Source organism: Zalophus californianus, chromosome 4 (assembly GCF_009762305.2).
Source record: "Zalophus californianus isolate mZalCal1 chromosome 4, mZalCal1.pri.v2, whole genome shotgun sequence".
Classification (NCBI taxonomy): domain Eukaryota; kingdom Metazoa; phylum Chordata; class Mammalia; order Carnivora; family Otariidae; genus Zalophus; species Zalophus californianus.
In genome coordinates, this window is record NC_045598.1 from 13,961,403 (window position 1) to 13,987,021 (window position 25,619).

The 25,619-nt window shown below is 50.3% G+C and overlaps 1 protein-coding gene across 6 annotated transcripts; it reads right to left on the minus strand.

Annotated features, from left to right (window-relative positions):
• Nucleotides 1-358: 358 nt before the first annotated feature.
• EMC1 (ER membrane protein complex subunit 1) lies at nt 359-25,588 on the minus strand. 6 transcript variants are annotated; one of them, XM_035727162.1, is made up of 24 exons: nt 25,363-25,588; nt 22,444-22,568; nt 21,476-21,541; nt 21,135-21,228; nt 19,836-19,964; nt 18,667-18,793; nt 17,964-18,113; nt 17,485-17,652; nt 16,910-16,981; nt 16,479-16,538; nt 15,752-15,874; nt 14,890-14,986; nt 14,481-14,603; nt 13,853-13,861; nt 12,648-12,847; nt 12,336-12,485; nt 10,523-10,684; nt 10,077-10,196; nt 7,722-7,859; nt 4,694-4,867; nt 3,689-3,899; nt 3,161-3,245; nt 1,932-2,061; nt 359-1,775 (listed from the first exon to the last, which is right to left on the minus strand). In XM_035727162.1, the coding sequence occupies exons 1-24, from the start codon at nt 25,464-25,466 to the stop codon at nt 1,596-1,598; spliced, it is 2,997 nt and encodes a 998-aa protein (XP_035583055.1). In that variant the 5' UTR covers nt 25,467-25,588; the 3' UTR covers nt 359-1,595. The 6 variants fall into 6 exon arrangements, with proteins under 6 accessions (XP_035583055.1, XP_035583056.1, XP_035583054.1 ...); XM_035727163.1 differs by having other exon boundaries at nt 14,481-14,600; nt 16,479-16,541; XM_035727161.1 differs by having other exon boundaries at nt 16,479-16,541.
• Between the last annotated feature and the right edge of the window lie 31 nt (nt 25,589-25,619).

Sequence of the window (25,619 nt, forward strand, 5' to 3'; positions counted from 1 at the left end):
CTAGCATCATCTACCAGCAGCACAAAAGATTTCAAAGTTTTGTTTTTAAATAACTCAACTCGGGGCACCTGGGTGGCTCAGTCAGTTAAGCGTCTGACTTCGGCTCACATCATGATCTCAGGGTCCTGGGATCGAGCCCCGTGTCAGGCTCCCTGCTCAACAGGGTTTCTGCTTGTCCCTCTCCCTCTGCCCCTCCCCCCTTAAATAAAATCTTAAAAATAATAACAACACAACTCTTGTATGATTAAATTGGCATGTTTTCCTATTAAAACAAACTCTGTGTCTGCACAGCTTTCGGCCCCCTCTAATGCAGAAGTCACCTCCAAGTCCCACACCACAAAAAAGGACTGCCCATTCGTAACATTCATCATCTGCTTTATTGAGACACCTGATCGAACCGCTCTCCCCACAAGGCTAGAGATGGTCTCCTCTGCACATTTCATCCTTCACAGGAAAGAAAAACGCCATCATTCCCCAGATCTGGGCACAGAGGAAACTTTTAGGACTTTTTCCATTTGTCACAGAGACAACAGCCCAGCCACTTGGCAACACTTCGTCCACAACACGTCAGTTTCCTACCCCCATCCAGCCCTCCCCTCTTTTAAAGTTGCGAAGGTTACAGCATTAACATTTAAAATCTCTCTTTAGTAGAAATGTGATGCACTCATGAATTTACATCTAAAAGTAAAAAATAAATAATGAAGTTCTTAAACAAGACGACTGGCTCTAACTAGGCCAGAAGAGGGCTAGACCAGCCTGAGGGTGAACTGAGAGGCTAGGAGGTACCGTGAAACGGGTAGAGTCTCTCCTCCCTTAAAATCTCTTGCAGGTTCAGGCGATTCAGTAGTATTAAGGCGGCCTTGGCTCGGACACACCTTAGATGCAAAGGGTGGGCAATGACTGACAAACCAGAAAACTATGACGTGCCTGACTTGTGATAAACTGCAGCAAGAACTGGGTGGCCCCACCTGATGAATGAGAGCCTCCAAACTAGAGGCTTAAAGTAAATTTTGATGCCATATAGATTCCTCAACTCTTTGGAGAGAATCCATGAGAGGCTGGATCCGTCTTTAAGCCTCAACTAAGCATGTATCTTCTTTCTCCCACACATAAAAGAGCAAAAGCACCTATGAGGTGGAGTTATCAATGAGAGTTCCCTCCTGACTTTGAAACATGAGGCAGGGAAATAGTCAGAAGGATTTCTGGATAAGCCTGGGAAACACAAAAGGCGAACCAAAATCAACTGAAGCAGGCCTCACAAAAGAGAAAAATCTGCCAGGGGACTTAGTAAAGAAACAACAACATTCACGGATGGGCAAAGGAAGCAAACAGGGTGACGGCCTTCAGACTTTGAGGGCAAGTCCATCGAGATGCTTTGAGATTCCCGGCGGAGAGTCCAGCCTCCCTCCGCAACCGACGCTGCGGCAAACCTGTCCCAAGGAGGCTCCGCGAGAGTCCAGCTTCTTTCCCACGACTCAGCTGAGATGGACACCCGACACCCGTCCTCGCCTGACCCGTCCCACCGCAGCTGGAGCTCCCCGTCCGGCCCTCGCTGCCCCGAGCTCTCCGCTCTCCGGCAGTGGGGTCCTGCGTCCTTACCGCCAGGCCCGATTCAGGAGCTTCACCTGCGCCAGTCTCTTGGTTATCATGGTGGCAAACACCAGGCCAAAGAGGACACTGCTGATGAGCACATAGTCATAGTCATCCTTCAGGACGTCAAACTGCTTGGATGGGTAGACTCGAGTTTGGTAAATGTCCAAACCGTAGGCCACAACCTGGAAGACAGAGGCAACGAGAAGTACGTAGGAGAGGTAGCCAGGGGTCCACCGCGACCCCACACTCTGGTCAGAAAGGAAACGGAATCCTCAGCTGCCTCCCAAGCGTGAACCCAAGAGCAGCTGCTGCACATGCTGGCTGGGGGCTCTACTCACCAAACAAGTGGACTCCAGGCCTGAGGGAGCTGTGTAGATACCTCGCATTCGAGAAACCGTCTGGTTGTAGTTAATGAATCGCTCTGCGTGTATCTGCACATCTGGGGAATACGGGATCAGGTTCTCCTCCCTGCAAAACACCAGCCAGGACCAGCATTCCAAACTGCGGCAAGGGGATCTCTTGGCTGCCCTTTCTGAGTCCTGGGAGCTTTCCAGGCCACATATCTAGCCTCAAATTTTCCTTCAAGGTCTACTTGTATCAGGTAGTTAAAAATTTAGCAGCTGAATGTTAGCAAGGGCTACAAGACAGAAACCTGTGTAGAGGGTAGATCTGGATTCCTACCCTGTTCTAAATCTAATGATAGCCAGTATTTCACACTAGAGGTGGAAGTCAGGGCCATTCTAAAACCCGCACGTGGAGCCACTAGGCCAATTCCTGCTCTTGGCTCAGAGTACCTCGGTCCACACTCCTCAGAAAACCCTGGGCTCACCCCACGTGCTCCCCAGCTTCAGCCACCCTGCTCTCCAAACCACACTCCCCCGAAACCTCCTGTGCAAACATAGATCTGCTCTCTCCCCACACTGCTCAGTTCCCCACACCCCTAAGTGAACATAATTCGGGATGGAGGTGAGAAAATATGCAAATGACGGCTGGCAATACAAAACTGAATGCTAACTGTGACGAGCTATTGGCTTCCCCGCATGACCCAGCCCCATTAGCGCCCTCCCTTCCTCACATCCCCCCACCCCCACCAGCTGCTGCAGCCAGTGTGACCTCCTCCCTGCCTCTGGCTCGCCAGCCATGGTCTCAGGGCATGGGCACGGCTCTCTGCTGCCTGAGAAGTCCTCCCCCGGACAGCCATAGGCTGGCTTCTGACCACCTCCAAGTCTTCACTCCACAGTCACCTTCCCAGAGAGGCATCCCCAGGCCACCCTCTCAAGTTACACCCCCTCATACCCTCCTACCCCTCCAGAGCCCCGGGCCCTTAATTTTTTCTCTGTAGCATTTACAAATACCTAACGTAGTATCATTTCTCTTGCTTATCTTATGTGGCATCCATCTCATCCCCCCAACAGCATGTTAAGCTCCATGAAGGGAGAGGTTTTCATCAGACTTGTTCCCAGCCCTGGCCCCAGCCCCCAGCACACAGCAGGCTGAGGGCCAAACTTCATCAACAGGTCACATTCCTTAGGGTCAGAGCCTTCAGTACCACCTGCAAGTGTCTCACCTGCTTTGTTCTGTTGGGATCTCGGGACGGCGGGGATCCAACAAGGCCTTAGGAAGGGAAAGAATTGCTCCGGAAGGCAGCCCAACTGCAGAGAAACAAGCCGGGTCATGGGATCGAGCCCATGTGCAGCTCTGCTCAGCGGGGAGGCTGCTTAAGATTCTCTCTCCCTCTCCCTCTGCCCCTCCCCCCACCGCCCCCCATGTTGCGCACATGCACTCTCTCCCAAACAAACAAACATCATGGAACACTACATCAAAAACTAATGATGTAATGTATGGTGATTAACAATAAAAAAGTATTAAAAACAAACAAACAAACAAACAAAAAGGGAAGAAATAAGAGTCAGGTCAATCTCTTAGAGGCGGCAAAGCTGGACTAAGGATCTTTTCCTGCTGAAATTAAGCCCTCCTCCCTCGCCTCCCCTAGTGGTTAAAACAGGATTGTGCCAGCGATGCACCTCCAGCTGTGTCCTTCAGTGTGGCACTCTATGGAGACTGTCACCCCGGAGACCCTCCCCTGGTCACTTACTAAGCAGGTGCCGGCTGGTGATGCCCCGCTCGGTGATGGTGGCTTCCATGGCGCTGATGGAGGAGGGGAAGATGTAGGACTGCTGGAGGACCTGGGGCAGCTGGGGGCGGTCCAGGGAGCTGAAGGCGGTGGCGTTGTATTGCTCGGTGCCCTCGTAGAGCTCCAGCGCGGTAAACTCGTTGCGCCGGGCCTTGGTGTTCCAGTACTGGTACTGAAGAGAGGGGTGGCAGCTGAGGACTTAGCTGCCACTTTGGCTGGAAAGGGGTATGATGCGGGAAGGCACCTTTCTTTCCATGCATGAGCTACACGTCCAGGAAGGAAAGAAAGCCACCCAGCATCACAGTTTTCTTCCTTGCTACCAAGTTTACTAACTTTCAGGGTAGTTTTAACTAGCTTTCCCCGAAGTTCACCATAAGACAAAGGAGTTCTCAAGATACTCAGAAGTCAAAATAACAATAGCAAGAGTCGGGCGCCTGGGTGGCTCAGTTGGTTAAGCGACTGCCTTCGGCTCAGGTCATGATCCTGGAGTCCAGGGATCGAGTCCCGCATCGGGCTCCCTGCTCGGCAGCGAGTCTGCTTCTCCCTCTGACCCTCTGACCCTCTTCCCTCTCGTGCTCTCTATCTCTCATTCCCTCTCTCTCAAATAAATAAATAAAATCTTAAAAAAAAAAACAAAAACAAAAATAGCAAGGGTCTGAGTGCTTATCACGTGGGTTGTTCCAACCCAGACCAGAGCACGCTCTCCTAACCCTCCTTCACGAGTGATGCAACACAGAGAGCAGGTCGCACAGTGGGGAAAGGGAAGGGCTGCCGCGAGCCTGAGGCGGTCTAATTCCTGAGCCGAGCCTCCTAACCAGCACCTCAACTGCCATCCAGGGGTTTGGATCCTACAGAAACACAAAGAGGCCCCTGGTTTCTGGAACAAGAGGCAAGGAAGGGATTTGAGACACAGGTCTTGGCTGGGTCGTGAACCTGGGACTGACACCACACATCTGCGACTCTTACCACCACCCAGTTCTCTGAGTGTACAATGTGGACGGGGCCCTTGGCTTTCCTCTGCACGGAGGAGTGGATGATGCGCCCGGTGACGCCATCGACGAGGAAGATGCCAATGAAGGTGCGCTCATGGTGTACGTCTGTGCTTTCTGTCACCACGGCCAGCAGGTTGGGGTTCAAGCTCTGGGAGGAGAGAAGAGCGCCTTCAGCACCACGATGGCCAATCACAAGCTCCGCTGTGCTGTGAGCCCTGGGCAGAGAGGCAGACCTGGAGCCCACTGGCCTGGAGGAGGAATCGGGTTTCCTGGCTAGAAGAGCTTGTCCTCGGAGCTCGTCATCACTGCCCTTGGTTAGAGTCCCCCGGGTGCCACGTGCTACGCCCGGTGCTCTGCCCACCTCACCTCACGGACTCCCACAAACAACCTCGCAATGGAGCTTTGGTCACGCACAGGCGGTAGGTGAGGAAAGGCTGCAGGTCGTAAAGCAACTTGCTCACGCCGCAGACGCAGCAAATGGTTAACTCAAGATACAATCCAACCTGCCCACTCACTGAGCTAAGCCACTGCTCCGGCAATGCGGGTTCTCTGCACCGGTACCCGCCCCACCCTTAAACCAACAGACGAGTCTCAGTCCTCGTCTCACCTGACCTGCTAGTACAAGGCGACACAGGTGATGGCCCCTCCTCAAAACACTTTCTCGGGGCGCCTGGGTGGCTCACTGGGTTAAGCGTCTGCCTTAGGCTCAGGTCATGATCCCAGGGTCCTGGGATTGAGCGCGGCATCAGGCTCCCTGCTCAGCGGGGAGCCTGCTTCTCCCTCTCCCTGCCGTTCCCCCTGCTTGTGCTCGCTCTCTAATAAATAAATAAAATCTTTAAAAAAAAAAAACACCACTTTCTCCACCTGGCATTTAGGACACATGGCCCCCGGTTTTCCTCCACCCCACTGGCCCCTCCTCCTCAGTCTATTCTGCAGGCTCCTCATCTCCCCAGTCTCCTGGACATTGTCTACACTCGCTCTTGTGGTCACACACCAACCACGGGTGCTGGCAGTGGCCAAGGTTACATACCCACGCTATACCCTCCCTGAACTCCAGACTCTAACAGGCTGCCATCTCAGTATCTCTTAAATGTCCCACCTCAAACCTGATATATCCCAAAGGGAATGCTGTCCTGCCTCTACCTAAAGCCTGCTCCCCGTAGGCCTCCCCATGCTCCCAACTTCCCACGGGCACTCTAGCTCACTCAACATCACGGCCAGAGTGGTGGCCGTGATACGTCCCACCACGCTCTGACCTCAGCAACCTGGACTGTCCCCGCTTACCCCACTCTAGTCATACTGTCCCCCTTGCTGTTTCTGGAACACTCCAGGTCCACTCCAGCCTTCCTGTCCAGAAAGCTCTTCCCCTGATGTCACGCACTAACCTTCCACCTTCCTGAGGTGTCACTATCTCAGTGAGACCCTCCTTAACCTATTTTAAATTGCACCCCTTCCAATCCCGGCTTCCCCTCCCCTCTTCTCAGTTTTGTTCTTCTATAGAACTAGTTACCCTTTGATATGCTGTATGTTTATCTATTTATTTTGTTTTTGGCATCTCCTGAATATAGTAACAGCCTCAATTTTGTCTATTTTGTTCACTGATGTATCCCAGACTCTAAAAGAGTGCCTGACATCCTGCTAGCAACCTCCCCCCACCAAAAAAAGTACAGCTTCCCCTCCGTGGTATTCCTCCTAAACCTGTAACCACAGTCTAGCCATGAGAAAAACATCAGACAAACCAAAATTGTCTACCAAACACCTGTCTAGTACCCTTCAAATCTATCAAGGTCATGAAAGACTAAACAGGACAGAGGAGACTTCGAGAAACGTGGCATGTCCGTGAAGTGTAGGGCCCGGGGCTGGGCCTGAGGCAGAAAGGGACCTTAGTGGGAAAACTGGTGAAACCCTGAGAAAGTGTGGACTTCAGTTAACAGTCTTGTACTGATGCTGGTTTCTTAGTTCAGACAGATGTACCACAGCCCCACCAGGGGAAACCAGGTAATGCGTACATGCAAATTCAATGTACCATCTTTGCAGCTTTCCTGTAAATCTAAAATTAGGCCAAAACAAAGCTTATTGAAAAAAAAAAACTAAACTAAAAAATGTGTGTGATGAATACAAATCCAAAAAAGCCCTACTCTATTTTTTTCAACATAGAAAAACACAAGTACTCTTAGTAAATTTTAACTCATAAAGGTAAAATTACATAAAGAACATACTTTTTCTAGTACAATCAAATGTACTTTAGAATTTGTATTATTTTGGCCGTTCTGAATAAGTCAAACTGACTGCAGCATGGAAGGCATCCATCACTAAAGATTTCAAATCACGAGCACTAATAATGTTAACTACGCAGATGGCACTGTTTTAACCAAGTTACCTGTTATCATTAATCTTCAAAGCAATCCTGCGACAAACGACCCATGATGAGTGGCTGGTGTGGGACAGAGCCAGGTCTGTACCCAGACAGTCCAGCCAGCCGGCAGCCTGCGGTGTTGCCCCACGCCCTGTGAAGCAGCCTCCCCATCAGCTGCCTTGGCCATGCTACCCTGCTCCATCACATCTCCTCCAACTCAGCCCGCACTCTGCAGAGGGGGTAACGAATGACCACGCACCACTACAAGACTGCCTTCTCTCCCAACATCTTGCAGTGCCACCTCTCTGTCCCCCTCCTTCACCACTAACCAGTGCTGGATCACAGAGATGGAGTTTCTAATGGATCAACGAAGGCTTAACCCCAGAAAGTTCTATCAGCACTATCACTAACAGTAAGAGCTAACATCTACTGGGTGGCAGCCTTAGGCCAGGTACTATGCTACGCATGAGCATCATATGATCATCACTACAACCCCATGAGGAGGGCACGTTATACTCATTTGACAGACAATAAATTAAGGCTCAAAGGAATGAAATGACTCACTCAAGATCAAGTAGCTACCAAATCCTAGAGCCCGAATCCAAACCCTTGCCCTTCTGCTTGGCACCAAACTGCAGAACCATACCTTATAGAGCACGCTGCGGTCCCCCATCACGCGGCCCTGGGAGTGAACGTGCTCACTGCTGCGCTTTCCCTTCACCTTGACGATGCGCTGCACTTCTGGGGGAATAGTCAGCTCCCAACTCAGCTCAGTGGTAAGATCCTAGGGCCAGGGCAAGAGAGCCAACACTTATAATCTGGAGGGCACACTTAGACCTGTGACAGCTGTAGCCGGATACATCCCACACTCCTTTATTTGGGGGCTTTGTGCCCAAAGAAACAGAAATCAGAGCTCCTAGGAAAAGAGCAAAAAGGATCTAGTTTGTGCAGACGTTTTAGAACTCTCAGTTTGATTAGGCAAGATACTAGAGCTAGGAAGAAAAGAGAGGAATGTTCCGTGGTATCCCGTTGTTTATTTGAGTAGGAAATATCCAAGGAAAGTTTACCACTTACTACTAATAGCTACGATTCCTGTATCTGAGGCCAGCAGTAAATTACTAAGCTGGCAGGGACCTTGAAACATTATATGAAATGTTCTTTATAGTCAAAGAAAACCAATTCACAAAGTTTCATGGTTAAATACATTATTTCTTCTTAAACTTATTTATTTGAGACAAAGAGAGCATGCGAGCACACGTGAGCTGCAGGGGCAGAGGGAGAGGGAGAAAGAATCTTAAGCAGACTCCACACACTGAACATGGAGCCCAATGCAGGCTCAATCTCATGATGCTGAGATCATGACCTGAGCCAAAACCAAGAGTAGAACATTTAACGGACAGAGCCACCCAGGCACCCCATGGTTAAATATGTTATTATCCAGGGGCGCCTGGGTGGCTCAGTTGGTTAGGCGACTGCCTTCGGCTCAGGTCATGATCCTGGAGTCCCGGGATCGAGTCCCGCGTCGGGCTTCCTGCTCAGCGGGGAGTCTGCTTCTCCCTCTGACCCTCTTCCCTCTCGTGCTTTCTATCTCTCATTCTCTCTCTCTCTCAAATAAATAAAATCTTTAAAAAAAAAAAATGTTATTATCCATCCATACTGTGTATATGTGTATTGTCTTCCCTTGGCCACTGTTTCTTCCCATGTCCTCAGGACTCTACTGATCATGACACCCGGAAGCTTGCTCCCCTCTATCCACAAAGAGCCATCTCTTCTTTCAACTTGAGAGGACAATTTTTTTTCACCCACAAGGGTAAAGAACATGTTTTCTGGGGAGACTACCTCCCATGCTGCTCCTGGAAAGGCCAGCTGCTACAAAATATCAAGAAAGGACACTGCATTTTTAAGACCACAACAGCTAAAACTTAGATGGCATTTGCCATGTGCCAGGCATTGCTTCGTGTGATTTAAATATGTTAACTCCCTGACTCTTCACGACAACCTTACGGTGTAGGTCCTCTATCATCTTATTTTATAGGCAAGAAAACAGAGGGCCAAAAAAAAAGAAAGGAAAGAAAAAGAAAACAAAGGGCCAGAGAAGTCATGGGCCCAAGGTCACGAAGTTAATAAGTGATAGAGCTTGGCTTCACACTCAGGCAGCTGGGTCCAAGCTCTTAAGCTCTATGCTGCATTGTCTCTCAAAAGGCCCTGTGGGACAGGATGCAGGGCCTCTGGTGAGTACATGCCCCAATCCCTCCTGTCTGCAGGAAGGCCAGCCCCCTGTGAACCTCAGAGCTGGCCCTCAGGGCCAGCGTCTATCACTGTTTGCTAATGCTAGACTCAAGTACATCAGCATTAGAGCAAATCAATCCCATTTCTAAAAATAAGATTCAAAGCATTCTGTCAAGAATGGGTCAATAACGTCATCTTCATACCGAAAGTACAACTCATTACTCAATCCCCATTCCCACCTCCCACCCTCTCAAGAATGGACAACAACATCCCTTCTCTCTGCTATAGAAAAGGAACATGGAATAAAAACTCCAAGGGGGCGGTGCCTGGGTGGCTCAGTTGGTTAAGCGGATGGCTCTTGATTTCAGCTCAGGTCATGATCTCAGGGTCCTGGGATTGAGCCCCATGTCGGGCTCCATGCTTAGCAAGGAGTCTGCTTAAGGATTCTCTCCTCCTCCCTCTCCCTCTGCCCCTCCCACCGCTCACATGCTCTCTTTCCCTCGATCTGAAATAAATAAAACTTAAAAAAAAAAACAAAACCCTCCATGGGACAGAAATGTCTTCTATTGGGCACTACTCTCTTCACAGTAAGTAGAATCTTGCCTGCCATGTAGTTGCTGCTCAATACGAAAAGGACTACGAATCAGACATCAGGACTATAGTGATCCACACTTACAACAGAATGAATAGTATAATCCACTTCTTAGCCAAATAGTCAAAAAACACTTATAACCCTCCCACGGAAGGTCCTGCCAAGAGGTGCCTTCCCTACCTTTCGAAGTCGATATCCACATAGCCGTCCCTGTTCTGCATCCACCAAATAGAAGAAGATGGAAGGGGCAAGCTCATGTAGCTGTCGCAAGACATTCCGAGTGGCTGGGAACGCCGTGACCTTGAAAACCCCAGAAAGGCCGAGGAAAGTGTTAAAGGAAAAGGGTGCTCTGTGCACAGTTGCTCAAGCTTCATTACCATTCGCCATCAAAAAGCCTTAAGAATAAAAGTCAGTCTTAAAAGAATTAAAGTCCACTGAACCCAAATAGGGCTCAAATCTACTTTTGCTAAGAGCCTGAGTTTCCACAGCTGCAGGATGATGCCCTTCAAGCCCATACACGTGCTGACTGCAGAGCTCCAGCTCTGGCCACGAGCTGCTGCAGGACCACACTCCCCGCACCCGACCCCCCCCCCCAAGTGCTCTCCAGCCACTCTCAAGACTCATACCTTATACTCATCATCGATCAACAGCAGCACCTTGGCATAGTCTTGATCCATGATGGGGAGAAGCAAAGACTGCAAGATGGGCCGCTTCAGCAGTGGGGGAACCACCTGACTCCACTTGCCAAAGATGGGATTGAAGACATACAGAGAACTCATTCCCGTCTCCTGACACAGACAAGCAAACTGTCAGACTCCAGCAGCAGGGAAAGGACGCAAGTGCTAAGGGTAAATCTGGAGAGCTGGGACTTTAGCTCAACCGTGACAAACTCCCGGGACCCCTCTGCGTGGATTCCCTATTTGCGCAAAATAGTTTTGCCTGAAGGTGAACCGAGGCTAACGTGTCAGAAGGGAAACAGTTAAATTGCCCCTGTGGCTCCAAAGCTACCCAAGTACCGGACACGCTGAGGAACAAACAAAACGGTCAAGTACCGGGGCACCTGGGTGGCTCAGTCGTTAAGCATCTGCCTTCGGCTCAGGTCATGATCCCAGGGTCCTGGGATCGAGCCCCACATCGGGCTCCCTGCTCAGCGGGAAGGCTGTTTCTCCCTCTCCCATTCCCCCTGCTTGTGTTTTGTCTCTCACTCTTGCTGTCTCTCTTTCCAAATAAATAAATAAAATATTATTTAAAAAAAAACAAAAAACGGTCAAGTACCGTTTCACTAACCCCGGGCAGCCATTCCAGTGGTGCCTACCAAGCCTAGAAAGTGCCCTTTCTTTTTTTTAAAGATTTTATTTATTTTTTAAAGATTTTATTTATTTATTTGAGAGAGAGAGACAATGAGAGACAGAGAGCACAAGAGGGAAGAGGGTCAGAGGGAGAAGCAGACTCCCCGCTGAGCAGGGAGCCCGATATGGGACTCGATCCCGGGACTCCAGGATCATGACCTGAGCCAAAGGCAGTCGCTTAACCAACTGAGCCACCCAGGCGCCCTAAAGATTTTATTTTTATTAATTGAGAGAGAGAGAGTGAAAGAGCACAAGCAGGGGGAGGGGCAGAGAGAGAGAGGGAGAAGCAGGCTCCCCGCTGAGTAGGGAGGCTGATGTGGGGCTCGATCCCAGGACCCTGAGACCATGACCTGAGCCGAAGGCAGACACTTAACTCACTGAGCCACCCAGCGCCCCCCACCCTTTCTTTATTTTTTTATTTTTTTTTTTTTAAAGATTTTATTTATTTATTTGAGAGAGAGAGAATGAGAGATAGAGAGCACGAGAGGGAAGAGGGTCAGAGGGAGAAGCAGACTCCCCGCCAAGCAGGGAGCCCGATGCGGGACTCGATCCCGGGACTCCAGGATCATGACCCGAGCCGAAGGCAGTCGCTTAACCAACTGAGCCACCCAGGCGCCCCCCCTACCCTTTCTTTAAAAAAAGATTTTATTTTTATTATTTGAGAGTGAGCGAGCGAGAGGGCACAAGTAGGGGGAGGGACAGAGGGAGAGGGAGAGAGAGAGAAAGTGCCCCTTTCTAATGGCGCTAGAGTGAATCCACAAAAATCCAGCTAATTCTGGGAGGCAGAAATAAATAGCTTTGCATCCTGCTCTCCCTCGTCTAAAGGGAAAGTAGCCGCTCAGCTGGTAACAGTGACCTGTATTTGGGAAGGAGGAGAGCTGGCTCGTTACAGGTCTGGTGACATCACACACCCTCCAGAGTCAACCCCCATCGGTCCTGGATGCTTCCTCCACTCAGACAAACAGAGCTCTAACCCCTGAACACCTGTCCCTAGCCCTCCCAGAATTCCAAAGGCCCAGGCGAAATTCAACTTACAGAACACTAAAAAGCCACACCCACTCTGGCTCAAATCCAAGGAGGACAGCCTCACCTTGTCCTTTACCAGGAGGGTGCACTGTGGGGGGTGGGGGAAATGGGCAGTAGTCCTCTGGACCATCAGTTTAAAGGAGGAGTCTGGCTTGACATTGGGGAGATACTGTTTCCACAGGATGGTGCCAGAGCTGCTCTCAATGCCAAAAAGCTGCAAGATAAACAAATAACTGGCTCACTACTAGAAAGACAAACCGAAGAACTGATTCTGTCCTTAGAAATTAGAACCAGCGCTATCCCCCACCAAATACTTTTTATTTCTCACTCACGGAACCTCAGAAGGTTCGGTACCCAGGGCTTAAAACCCTCTCACCTTGCCCGAGGCTGTCACCATCACCATCATCTTCTGGAGATTAAATTCATCTCTGGCTAGGGTGTCAATGTTGATCTCATTCTTAATCTGACTTCGGGGCTTTCGAGCATCGTAAAACATCTTCCAGAGGTGGGAAGTCCACGCCTGCAGCAGGATGAGCTGGGACGAGAGGCGTTTCAGGAACATCCCCAGCAAGCCGTCTGGTGTCAAGGAAAAGGTAACACAACTGAGGCTCACCCCTCATCAGACTAGGTGTTTCCAGCAAGGGGCTTCTTCTAATGAGGGGTCTCTCCCACTCCTGTGGAGCACTCAAGTCATCCACACACCAGGCTGCAAGCCCAAAGGGCAGTCCTTTATCTGAAGCTACCACTCTCACACTCGGGTACAGCCATGCAGGAACTTCCAAAACCTATTTTCCTGGCTCACAATACCCCTACCTCCTGGCATCTTGGAAGAGGAGACCAGGAGGTCAGGGATCAGCCATGCAGGACGCGGCCATGCTGAGCATGTCTCCACCACAGCCCACATCCAGAATGGTCAGAGGAAGGCATCCGAGTGCCACAACAAAACCAGAAGGGGGGGCGTGTGGGGGTGCAGGATGCAGAGGTAAGTGTGCCACAGACAGGCATTTCCCTTACCCACGGCTCTACTCCCAGCCTGTCCGCTATTAACCCTACACCCAAGAGACCTATGTGCCACCAACCCCCATGGCTATCATTCACCCCTGACACTGTCAATGAGGACGCCACCCTCAAGTCTCCCCCTCAGGGTCAATGTGGCCACCAGAACGAGGCGGCATGAGTAAACAGCATGGCGTCTGGAGTCTGGCAGCCTGGATTAAAATCCCAGCTCTACTACTTATTAGCTGGATGACCCGGAAACGTACGTAACCTCTGGCCTCTGGGTCCCCGTGTGTAAAATCGCAAGTAGTCCGAAGACCACATGACCTGCACACAGGACTTCACACCATGCGGGGTCCACAGTGAGTGCTCACTTAAAAAGGAGTGCCTTTGTGTGTTCTACTCCCCGGCAACCTCAGCTCAAGGAAGAGAAGTGAGGGGCAAACAGGACAAATCACAGGCACAGCGGTCCATGCACACACACTATGTACCTCACTGACGCAGGTCAGGAAAAACAAAGAATTTACCAAAAGCTAGCCACGTGGGCAAGCAACGAACAACAAGGCAGCAGGAAGCAGATTTTACCTTGAATTGCTGGATCCGGGCAGCAGAAATAAACAGTAAAGTCAAATTAATCCTCAGCTCAAGAAAACCCGCAATGCCTACCGGGGTGCCTGGCCCAGAGGGGGCCCTCAGTAAATATGGCTGCAGAGCAAGGTGAAGGGAAGGGAGGAAGAGGCGGGAGGTAGGACTGACCAGCATGGAAGGAACCGACTCCACCCTCGGGCTTGGGACTGGCAGGCGCCAGAGGGCACCGCCGGTTACCACAACCCCATCAACCCAGTCACGCCTCTCCAGAAAGACATGGCTGGTGCCTGGGGAACAAGGCGTGACACATCTGCCTGGCAGATCTGAGGTACTGAGGCAGTGGTAGCTATGATACTACTAAGTTAAGACTCTTTTTCCTCAGGATCTTTCCACAGAGGGGTTCCTAAGTGGCTCCTTTCAGAGAAAAGAATGGTTACCCAAACCACGTGGCCACGAAGGCACTGGAAACTGGTCGCAGAGCTAGTTGCACGCACATGGGCAAAAAGACTGCGCCCGGGGAAGCCGGGGATGACGTGAGCCAGCATCCCTTGCGGTCTAACTACCAGACCCATTCCCAGAGCAGCACCCCCAGCCACAGTGCCGTCCCAGCGTTCTCTGTGCATACCTGCCTTCTTGCCGAATTCTCCTTCCAGCTCAGCCTGCGCACCCGTCAGGGGCAGATCCACCATCTCCAGGCACACCACCTCCGCCAACGACTCCTCCCGGCCCCACAGCACCACCTTCCCTGCTACAGAAACCCTGGTTACGAAAGCCATGCCTGCCTCCCCCATCGCCTGAAGGCTCTTCTCTGTGGCTCAGGGATTCCAGAAGCTCTCATGTCAGGCAGAGAAGCAGACCCCACCCTAGAATGCTAAGGGATTGTTCAAAAGCAGATGGCACATGGCTCTAAAAAGTATTCAGGCCTACACTCCACTGGAATCTCTCCCAGAAGCCAATCCATGGCCCCAAAAATATAGTCTGACTAGAAATCTGGGCCAGCCTAAAAAAAAATGAGCTGAATGAGGTCTGCTCACCCAGCTGCTGCAGGAAAAGTAGCAGGTGATCCTCTGTCTGCACCAAGGCCCGGTAGCCCACCGAGTCATCCTTCTTCAAGAACACCTGGATGTAGAGCTGTAAGCAGAGTCCCAACGACTGCAGTCAGCCGGAATCCAAATGCCTCTGAGCACCGGACCCCCAAATTCAAGGCATCAGGAGTTGTTAAAGGCCCATGACACAGGGTCTTAGACACAGGTCTAAGCAACACAGCTTACTATCTAGACCCCAAGAAGGTAACATGAATGCATCAGAGCCAGGGCAGTGGTGCGAGACTGCAGCTCAGACCTCTCCAAGGGGGAACCTGAGTGCTTCCCGGGCACCGCGTCATCCCTTGTGCTCCAGTCACAGCCCACAGAGCGAGCAGAGGCCAAGGTGAGAGCTTCCGTTTTGGAGACGAAGAAGCCACAGCCCAGAGAGGCTGAAGAACACCCTAAATGTGCACAGTGGCCACATAGGCGCCGACTGAAAGTGCAGGCTGGGGCACTGGTGACATCTTATGAGCCTTGTGACTCTGGACAGGGTCCTGGATCTCACAAGGCCCAGTTTCATTTGTAAAACAAGGGCAGTAATAAGCACTTACCAAGGCTGGTGAGAGAGCTAAATCAATTAGGGAGTAAACAAAGAGCTCAGCACAGTGCCTGGCACACTCACCACTTAGAATAAATGATACCTGCTTCAACTACTATTCACGGGGCCTTATAACAAGTCAGCTACTCAGGAAGAACTAGAGCCCATGTCCAGAGAGTCCTAACCCAGGACCCAAGGCCTGGCCGTGAGGAAAGGGAGGTCCATGCTGAGAAGCCCCCGGGACGGAGCCTGAAGACAAAGGCTCTGACTCACCCGCTCTGGCCGAGTGCCATTCTGTTCCAGACTGAAGGTGATGGTGGTATCAAGCAGCCGCCGACCTGTCTCCACTAAGTAGAGATTAATGGTGTAGGTCTGGTTGAAGCAAGTCAGTGAGTCCTACGGGTACGGACAGCAGGGCTCAATAAAGAGATCCCCCAAAGCCGAGCCCCACAAAGGAAGTCCAAGAATTGGGGTTAACTACCCTAGAGAAGGACCAGGCCAAGAGGAGAAATATACACGAAGGAAAATAAAAGGAAAAAAGAAAGCTAAATCCCAAGGCAGAAACAAGGTATGTGAGTAAACAGAATAACAAGCACGATACTTGTTTCAGAAGGAAGTCAGTGCAGCACAGCAGACTTCCCCAAAAGAAGGAGGACCCCGCAAGGAAATCACAAAGCTCTTCAGAAGAGCTCAGGACACAGAAAACAGAGCAGATGTGCGCCGCCCGGGGGCCCATGCTCCGCTCCAGCCCAACCGCACAGACCACTGCTCAGCAACACGAGCCAGGGGCGCGGAAGACACGGGGCAACAGAGCTGGAGGAAAAAGTGGTTAAGAACAGGTTCTAGGGATTCTACTTCAGACATCCCAACTACAAAGGATCCAGACAAGCATGATTTACGGCGAGCAGCAAACCCCATCTGAGGCCGAGAACTCCGGAAGACCCACTCCCAGCCTCCCCGGAGGCCCAGGTCCAGCACACTGCCCAATGCCACACCGTACCTGAGCACTGGGCTTCTCCGCAAAGCTCCCCAGTGACCCGTCTTCAGAACTGCTAGGCTTCTGCTAGGGAAAAGAGAAAGACAGAAGAGAACATTTGACCCACAGGGTCACCCCCCAGTCACCGAAATGAAGTCCTCCCTTCTGTGTCATCTTAGCACCTGGGAGAAGGCAAACGTCACCCCTCACTCCTGCTCACAGAGCCTATGTAGCTCCTAACAGCCTCAGATGAAAGTGGGTTGTACTATGAGGGTCCCACTCCTGGGGACAAGGGGGCTGCTGATGCTGAAAGCGCTATAGAGCAAGTGAGAACTTACTTCTCAACAGCTTCCTGCCCCCTGGGTTCAAACTGCCCCGACTTTTAGTTCTCAGGGCTCCTGGGAGACATAAGGAAGGAGAACCCCCAAGCGCTAGCTGTTACTCTCGATACTCACCATTTCACTGCGACAAGTCACGACTGCAGCCACTGTCTTCTCCCCAGTGGTGGCAAAGCTCACGAGGGCAGCCTGGGAATAAAGCAAAGTGTCAGTTCCTAAATGGGGCCTATACCAGCCAGCAGCAGCCTCACAGAGGAGCATCTCTACAGGGAGGTCCCTCAGCCTTGGAGCGGAAAGTGCTCCTGACTTGGAAGCACAGCAGCCAGGGCACCTGAGAACAGAGGGAGGCCCAAGGGGCATCTATAGCTGAAAACAGGCCTTTCCCCTACCTCCAACACAGGCACACGCTGGCCCTCAATTTCACACTGTTTTTAGTACCCATAGGGAAGCTTGAATTAACATCCCCACTCTCCTGTGGACTCAGAGAAGGCGCCACTTTTACTCTAAAGATCCTTTGTGACTCTCAGAAGAAAACGTATTCCGTTTCTGCTCTAAAGCGAACCCATCTCAAACCAAACACAGAGAGATGTCTGGATCCAGAGCAAACACCTACAGATTCAGAGGCAGGGCTTTCCAGTAGCATGCCTTGGCTAGATCCTCCCGCATCCTAGCGCCATGCTGCCTGCGGTTACCTGTGGGAAGGTTTTGAGCAGACTCAGGACTCCGCGACGGTACTGCAGCAGAGCACAGTGGCTCGGGGACAACCGCAGGAAGAACTGGGCCCGCGAAGGATCCACTGGGTTGGGCTGTGTGGGCAGGACCCGGGGCTGGAATCCACTTGCAAATTCTAAGTCAAGAGACTGCAGGGCAAGAAGAAAGAGGATCAGGGCTCCATTCAGGCAAGTCACTGATCCACTGATCCGTCCCAGGCCTCCTTCCTCAGCCCCACTTTGCCAGTGAAAGTAACCAGGCCTTGGCGTGCAGCTCCAGAAGCCCCCCTCCAGGCTCCCTAAAGAGAAGAGTGGCCCATTTCCCATACACCAGTTCAGCCAGAAGCCTAACCTTCTCCCAACAACTGGCAAGGCTCAGGAAGGAAGCAGCGTCACTGGGAGACTTTTCCAAGCAACAAAGGCAGGGCCTTGGGCCAGGGAGCAGCAACACTACCTCTCACCTGCAGTGGGATCTGTCTCAACTCCCACTCCGTCTCCAGGGCCAAGGTCTGGAGGGACCGTGAGCTCGGGTCAGGGCACACCAGGACAGCCTCATCCACCACACCACAGGCTCCAGTGAGACTCTGAAGCCAGGGGGTTGACACCCTGACCTACAGGAAAGACATCGTAGCAGGAGGTTTGTGAGAATGTTTACATCTTCCTCCCTGCTCATCAGCAAGGTCCCCACCAATCTCATGGGGGCTAAGCTCAAAGGTTCTCCATGGCTGGTTCCAAAGGACTTCTTCCCATCCCTCCCAACTTCTTGCAAGCTCCAAAACTGAGGAAAATCAGGGTTTCCTTTCTGGTCACTGGAAAAATATACCAGGTCATTTTTAAGACCCAATACTTCAGACAACCGTTTCTCTCCTGTGTTTGACATACGGGGTTTCCTATCACTATTTCAGAGTACTTCCTCCTAAGAAACTCGCAGGCAATGAAAAAAACCTACATAATTTTCCAGCCACCCCAGGAGAGCACCATGCATGAATGTGAGGGCTTTAAACAAATGTTCCATGGGGAGAAAGCAGCTTCCAAGTGACCAGAAACAGGGACCATGGATGGCTTTCGCGTCTGCCAAGTTCCCTGGTCCCCGAGGCAAAGAAGGGCTCCATCTATTCCCCTCCACAATCTGCAAGGCTCCTCAAGCCAGACGCCTGGCCGTACCTGCTGAACAATCTCTCCATCTTCCACATTAAACTTGACGATGTTCACGTGGCTGAAGGGAACAACTCCGAGGGCCCACACCACCCCAGACCCGTAGGAATACATCATCTGGTAATGGATGCTGTCACTAAGAGAGGGAAGAAAAAGCAAGGAGCAACAGCTTCAGCCATAGGCCCACCCTCAGGGGTCCTCTAGTCACAATCTAGCAGTCCCCAAGTAGGATTTGTTTAGCTCCCAGTTTTGTTTTGTTTTTCTAATAGTCATCAACATTTAGAACTGAGACTTTACATGTAAAAATCAGATTTCTAGCTCTCCTTAAAAAGTAGGAGAGGCGGGGCGCCTGGGTGGCTCAGTCATTAAGCGTCTGCCTTCGGCTCAGGTCATGATCCCAGGGTCCTGGGATCGAGCCCCACATCGGGCTCCCTGCTCAGTGGGGAGCCTGCTTCTCCCTCTCCCACTCCCCCTGCTGTGTTCCCTCTCTCACTGTCTCTCTCTCTCTGTCAAATATACAAATAAAATCTTTAAAAAAAAAAAAAAGTAGGAGAGGCACCGCTAGGCATACCTATAGGGCTCCAAGTGGCTAAGTACGGCTGCCCCCTGGAGGTAAGCCAGGCACACTGCAGCTGCCCGCAATCCCCACTGGGCCTGCTTTGCTCAGGGGTGCCACGCACTTGGCCACATTCGAATTTGAGTTTTTACACCCTGAAAATGGCCACAGATCTGAGCAAATCTTTTCCTATCCTCCCTCTGTCCTGATCCTTCCCAGCTCCAATGCTTTCCACAACTAGGACTTCTGGAAACCATCTCAAACCTCCCTCAGTCCCTACCCTGGGCTCTTCTTGAGTTGTTCTGATTCATATCAGAAAAATGAAGGCTCAGTCGGACTTGAACTAGAAGTCAAAAAGCCCAGAGTGCTATGACTGTAAGCAAGGAGCCATCTCTCTTGCTGGACTGTCTCTAGTGCCCCGTTTGAGAATTTTCTCCTCACTGCAAAGAAATGCCAGAAGGAGCACAGCCTTTGAGTGCCGGCCTACACCTAGTGAGCCCAACACGCGATGCCAACGTAAGGAGAGCCTGAGTCAGAACAAACACTTCAACCCTCAGGGAGAAACAGGAGCTTGGGGACAGCAGGACAAGGAAGCCATCACTCGGTGGGAAGGTGGCCTTACCTTTCGGGGAGATGTTCCACCCACTTGAGGTGCCCACTGGAGAGATGATGCAGGGCAAGAGTGGTCTTCTTCAGGACCGCAATGTACCTCACTGATTCCTGCAGGCCTACCAGCCCAAGTGCCTGGAAACTGAGCACAGGTACAGGGGTAAGCACTGCCCGGCACCTCCAGGGTCTCAGACTAGAGCAATCTGGACCACCACCACTGTAGCTTGGTAGGTAAGAAAACAGGCCTTGGGGTCAAACGCATCAGGATCCTCATACTGGCTCTGCTTCTGGTGAGCTGACCTGGGAGGCTGCGCTTTCAACCACTCCGCTCTACTGTCTCCCTGAAGCCCCGTGAAGCCCCTCCTTCCCCGAGGACTTCCCAGCAGGCAGGCCGTCCCTCCACCACGGCATCCTTCACCCCGTACTGTCATTACAGCCTACGTGCCTGCCTCCCCCAGCTGACCATGTGTTTCTTGACGACAGAAACCTTCCCACGGTCACATGTGGGTTCCCACTGCCTGGGGGCGTGCCAAGTGTTATAAATTACTATCAGAAGAGGTGTACCCCACTGCAAACGACCCTGTAATTGAAACAACCCCAGCAAAGACGTAGCAGCAGCCCAAGCTGTTCTCTCAACATAAAATGAAAATGCTGAAAGGTTTATATTACACTCCTATACCTAGCACATTCACAGTTCTCACGTCACGGTATGATTAGGAGCAGTATTCAAGGGCAAGAATAAATACTGCACCGAGCACAGGGCTCTGCACCTAATAGGTGCTCAATAAACACTGGCAAGAGTAACCACGTGTTCTGTGGCCTCAGCATCAAAACACGGGGTGTTTGATGTTCTTTGGCTCTTCAGTGGCCCATGCGAAAAAAAATGTCAAAAGATCCTGAATCGCTGGGAGTCTGCTTCTCCCTCTAACCCTCCTCCCTCTCATGCTCTCTGTCTCTCATTCTCTCTCTCAAGTAAATAAATAAAATCTTTAAAAAAGTTTTTTAAAAATTAAAAAAAAAAGGGCGCCTGGGTGGCTCAGTTGCTTGAGCAACTGCCTTCGGCTCAGGTCATGATCCTGGAGTCCTGGGATCGAGTCCCACGTCGGGCTCCCTGCTCAGCGGGGAGTCTGCTTCTCCCTCTGACCCTCCTCCCTCTCACGCTCTCTGTCTCTCATCCTCTGTCTCAAATAAATAAATAAAATCTTAAAAATAAACAAGAAAACTTAAGATCCTGAATTGCTGTCCACACAGACCTGTGTTCTAGCAAAGCCTCGAGCCAAGCCTAGATGAAATACAGCTTCTTGCCCTCTACCTGCCACTGTCCAGGGTAATCTCCCAGTTCAGGCCCCCAATGTTAGTCTCCCAGGAACGCATGATCCGGCCTCCATTGGACACAGTGATTGCATCTGGAAGAGAAAAGACCATGGTGAAGTCACCTATCCCAACTGGTGTTCTGTGGCCTCCTCTGATGGTCTGGGAGCAATGGCTGTACATCTGAGGTATGGATGCGAATAGAAGTTATTTGCAATACTTGTCCTTTTCTTTTGGGAACACGTCTTCTGGTTTCCCTACAGACCTGGTACAAAGGAAGGAACCGAGAACTGGGGAGATGGAGCCAACATCACGACAGAGACCAAAGAGGACTGTGCTTACCTTGTCCGTAGAGCAGCATGGCATCCACAGCCCCTTCTGTCGTGCCCTTGTCAACATGGCGCCACACTGAGAGACATGAGGCAGACGTTACTATAAACTGGAGCGAGGGATCCAAGAAGACAGGTAGGAGAGAACCAAAGAGGCCTTTGCACTGCGGTATCTCATTTTATTTCGAGGGAGAGAAGGATTACACCTAACTGGCAATGATCCCTTCATACTCACTGGGTAATGAGGGGAGGAATGTTTGAGAGGAGCCACTCCTGTCCCAGTCTGAAGTCTCCTCACTTCCCATACCCTCTACCACCCCAAACTTATAAATGAGACAAAACTAACAGAATCTCTATGATTCACAAGAAAAATAGTGATCGTAAATTATATTTCCATAATTTCGTGCCTAAAAACATCCATAAAAGCAGCATAAGTAATTTAAGGGGGGCATCCAAATCTTTACTGCAGAGTAGAAAAGAGAAATAGAAAAGTATTTTGAAATATCTTAAGAACTCTTAGGACTCAGGCTGAGAGGCTAAACTAAAAAGGCCAGTTATAGGAAAATAGTTGATATCCAAAAACAACACAACTGAAAAACAAGTATCAGAATCCAGTAAGAGGGCGCCTGGGTGGCTCAGTTGGTTGGGCAACTGCCTTCGGCTCAGGTCATGATCCTGGAGTCCCTGGATCGAGTCCCGCATCGGGCTCCCTACTCGGCAGGGAGTCTGCTTCTCCCTCTGACCCTTCCCCCGCTCATGTGCTTTCTCTCTCTCTCATTCTCTCGCTCTCAAAAATAAATAAATAAATAATCTTTAAAAAAAAAAAAAAAAAAAAAAGAATCCAGTAAGAGATGCATCTTTTGGCCAACATGTCCCTTACTTGGTAAGCAGCCAGGAAGACTACACAAGCCATGGGCCATTCTGGATTCACTATGGTCAGCCATTCCATCCCAAGCTAACCGGCCTACGCAGGTCACTCACATATCTCCCCAGTCCGAGAATTTAATGCTGCAATCACATTCTTCTCTGTGGCCACAACCAACTTCTTGGATCCAGGGGAAAATTCCAAGGAGGCAAACTTGAGCTTCCCAACATACTGCTGTCTCCTAAGGAAGAGGACAGGGAAATGTGAGGGGCCAAAATCATCCCTGCACAAAATGTTGTGGGAAAAGACCTATCTTAGGACATGTGAGGAATGTCTGCTAATGAGATCTGACCAAAAGCAAGATTTCTATGCAACGGAGTCAGAAGCCAAGGGAACAAGAAGAGAGAATACACCCCAAAAGATAAGCAGCACAAGTCTTACTTTTTTTTTTATTTTATTTATTTATTTATTTATTTGAGAGAGAGAGAGACAGAGAGACAGAGAGAGTGAGCAGGGGGAGGGGGAGAAGGAGAGGGACAAGCAGACTCCGTGCTGAATGCAGAGCCCAATGCAGGGCTCAATCCCAGGACCCTGGTATCAGGACCTGAGCCAAAGGCAGATGCTTAACCAGCGGAGCCACCTAGGCGCCCCCACAAACCTTACTTCTAAATGCAAGCACGTATTATCTCAAGTGCCACCCAAAAGAACACCTGGCCTAAATCCTACTGGAACAAACATTAGTCCTCTCTGTATTCATTAATAGCGGGACCATTACACGAGGGAAGAGACACAAAGCCTATTGTCTACAAGCATACAATCCAACTTGCCCTTCTATTTTCACTGACCCCTGGAGAAAAAAAATCATGCAAATTTTTCACTGAAACTGGGTTGGGTTTCTGTTTCTACAGAAACAGACTGGGTCAAGCTTCTGTTTTCTACAGCCTTTTCAAGCCCACTCCATGTTCAGGATCCACTTGATCATTACTCATACTTTCCTTGGAATACATCCCATCACTTTCAACACGCTTCTCTTAGCATAAAGGGAATACAATTAGCGTCAAATGGCACACTACCAAGTACACAGGAGGTGCTTGCACACTGTCATTAAGGAAAAAGTACTCTCATCTCTGGCAAACTAAACACACGTGGCATCTACATGAAATTTCTCTTGTGATGTTGTTTGGTCTGATTAAAAAAAAAAGGAAAGAAACTAAGCAGAGAGTAGAGACACAGGCTTAGAGGACGTTTGACAATTTCTATCTGTATTTTCACATACTTAATTCTCACTATATCCATTTAACACTCTATGAAACGCAGAGGACAAGCGTTATTACTTCATTTTACAAGGAAAAATTATTACTCTCATTCTACAGATAAGTAAATTAAGGTCTGCTGGGGTCAAGTAATTAGTCAGAAATAAAACACAAGACTAAGACCTTCTGACTCTAATTCCCATGCTCTCTTTTAAAATATTGTTAATCTTTTATCTGGACTGTAAAAGTAATGCCTGCTAGGGGCGCTTAGGTGCCTCAATTAAGCATCCCACTCTTGATTTCGGCTCAGGTCACGATCTCAGGGTCGTGAGATCAAGCCCTGTATGTATCATTGAGCATGGAGCCTGCTTAGGACTCTCTCTCTCTCTTCCTCTCCCTTTGCCCCTTCCCCGCTCACGCTCTTTCTCTAATAAAAAAAAAAAAGAAGAAGAAGAAGAAGAAGAATTAATGTCTGCTCATTGTAGAAAATGTGAAAAACATATAAATGTATTTTTAAAAATTTAAAATGCCTAAATGCCACCACCATAAACTTTTTAATGTTTCAGGATATTTCCTTCTGTTTATTTTTCTATTTGTAAATTATATATACCTAGTATTCCGCTAAGTTGGAATCATACAACATTAGCATATAGGCTATAGATGTGTAATACGCACGTTACATTGTGAGCATTTGCCCACATCATTAAAAATATGACTTATGTTGCATTTATCCCACTGTCTCACATCACATACATATACGACTGCCCCACCAGATTGAGCTCCTTCTTATCTCTCTGTCCACAGCACCTAGAACAATTGTTGGCGTATTACAGGCAAGCAACAAATACGGAATCAATGTATCTGATACAGAAAAGACTTCACAGAGGAGGAGGTATCTGAGCTAGGCTCTGAAGAATGAACTGTTCTCTGAATAGAAATAACAATGGGTAACACTAATTGCACTCAATGAGCCAGGCATTGTGCTAACTTAAAAGAATGATCTCATTCATCCTTACAACTACTGTAGGTAATAATGAACTATGAATAAGCCCATTTTACAGATAAAGAAACCTTGGCACAGAGCGGATAAGTCACTTTCTCAAGTCACACAACCCTTAAGTTCCAAAATTTAGTCTCCAACAAAAGTACACCTCTTAATTGCTGGGCCTTAAGGAAGGGGGCGGGAGGGAGGGAAAACTAAGTGAATGAGTAAATGGCATCTCTATGAACGGCACCTCCGGCTGTGTGAGACTTGCTGGCCCTGTTCGGAGCCCAGGACCGGGCTGGGCTGAAAGAGAGGAGAAAGGGCACTCGGCTTAGGATTCGTAGTAAGACCCAAGCCCCTGTTCACATACCCAAGAGATGCCAATTCGAGGAAGAATGAGAGTTCACTGAGGGGCCGTCGACCCTCGACACCCAGTAGATCAGGAACCTGACAGTCACAGAAACAGGGCCTGACGGGGAGGAAGGAACGGTGACCTCTGACCAGAACCCCAAGCACGCTTGAATGTCAGGGCCCGTTTCACGAACCTGCAACCTGTCACACAGAGACTGGCTTAGAAGCGCCCCTGACGCTCCGTTTAATGCTCTGCTGTGGCCATCTTAAACCTCTTTAACTTTTGAACGGGGGGGGGGGGGTTTCCACATTTTCATTTTGCACTGGGCCCCACAGGTTCTGCAGCCAGTCCTGCTGCCTGTAACCCCGACCTCCTTGTAGCAGGCACAAGACTGGTACTGACAAAATAGCCATACATTTCCCGAACAGGCCCCACACGCACGTACCAATCAAACTTGCCCACTTGGTCTTCGTAAACCGCGGCCGCTAGGACAAGCAGTGCAGCCCAGAGCCAGAGCCGGAGAGCCGCCGCCGCCGCCGCCGCCGCCATGATGGGAGCCTGGGCCCGCCCGCCGCCGGCCCGTCAGGCACCCGACCGCAGGCTCCGCCTCCGCAGACCATAGAGTTGGGACCTCCCGCGAAGCCCTCGCCGAGGCGCTCAGGGCTCGGAGGCCCCCGGGCGCGCGGGAAGTCGCCCTGGAGA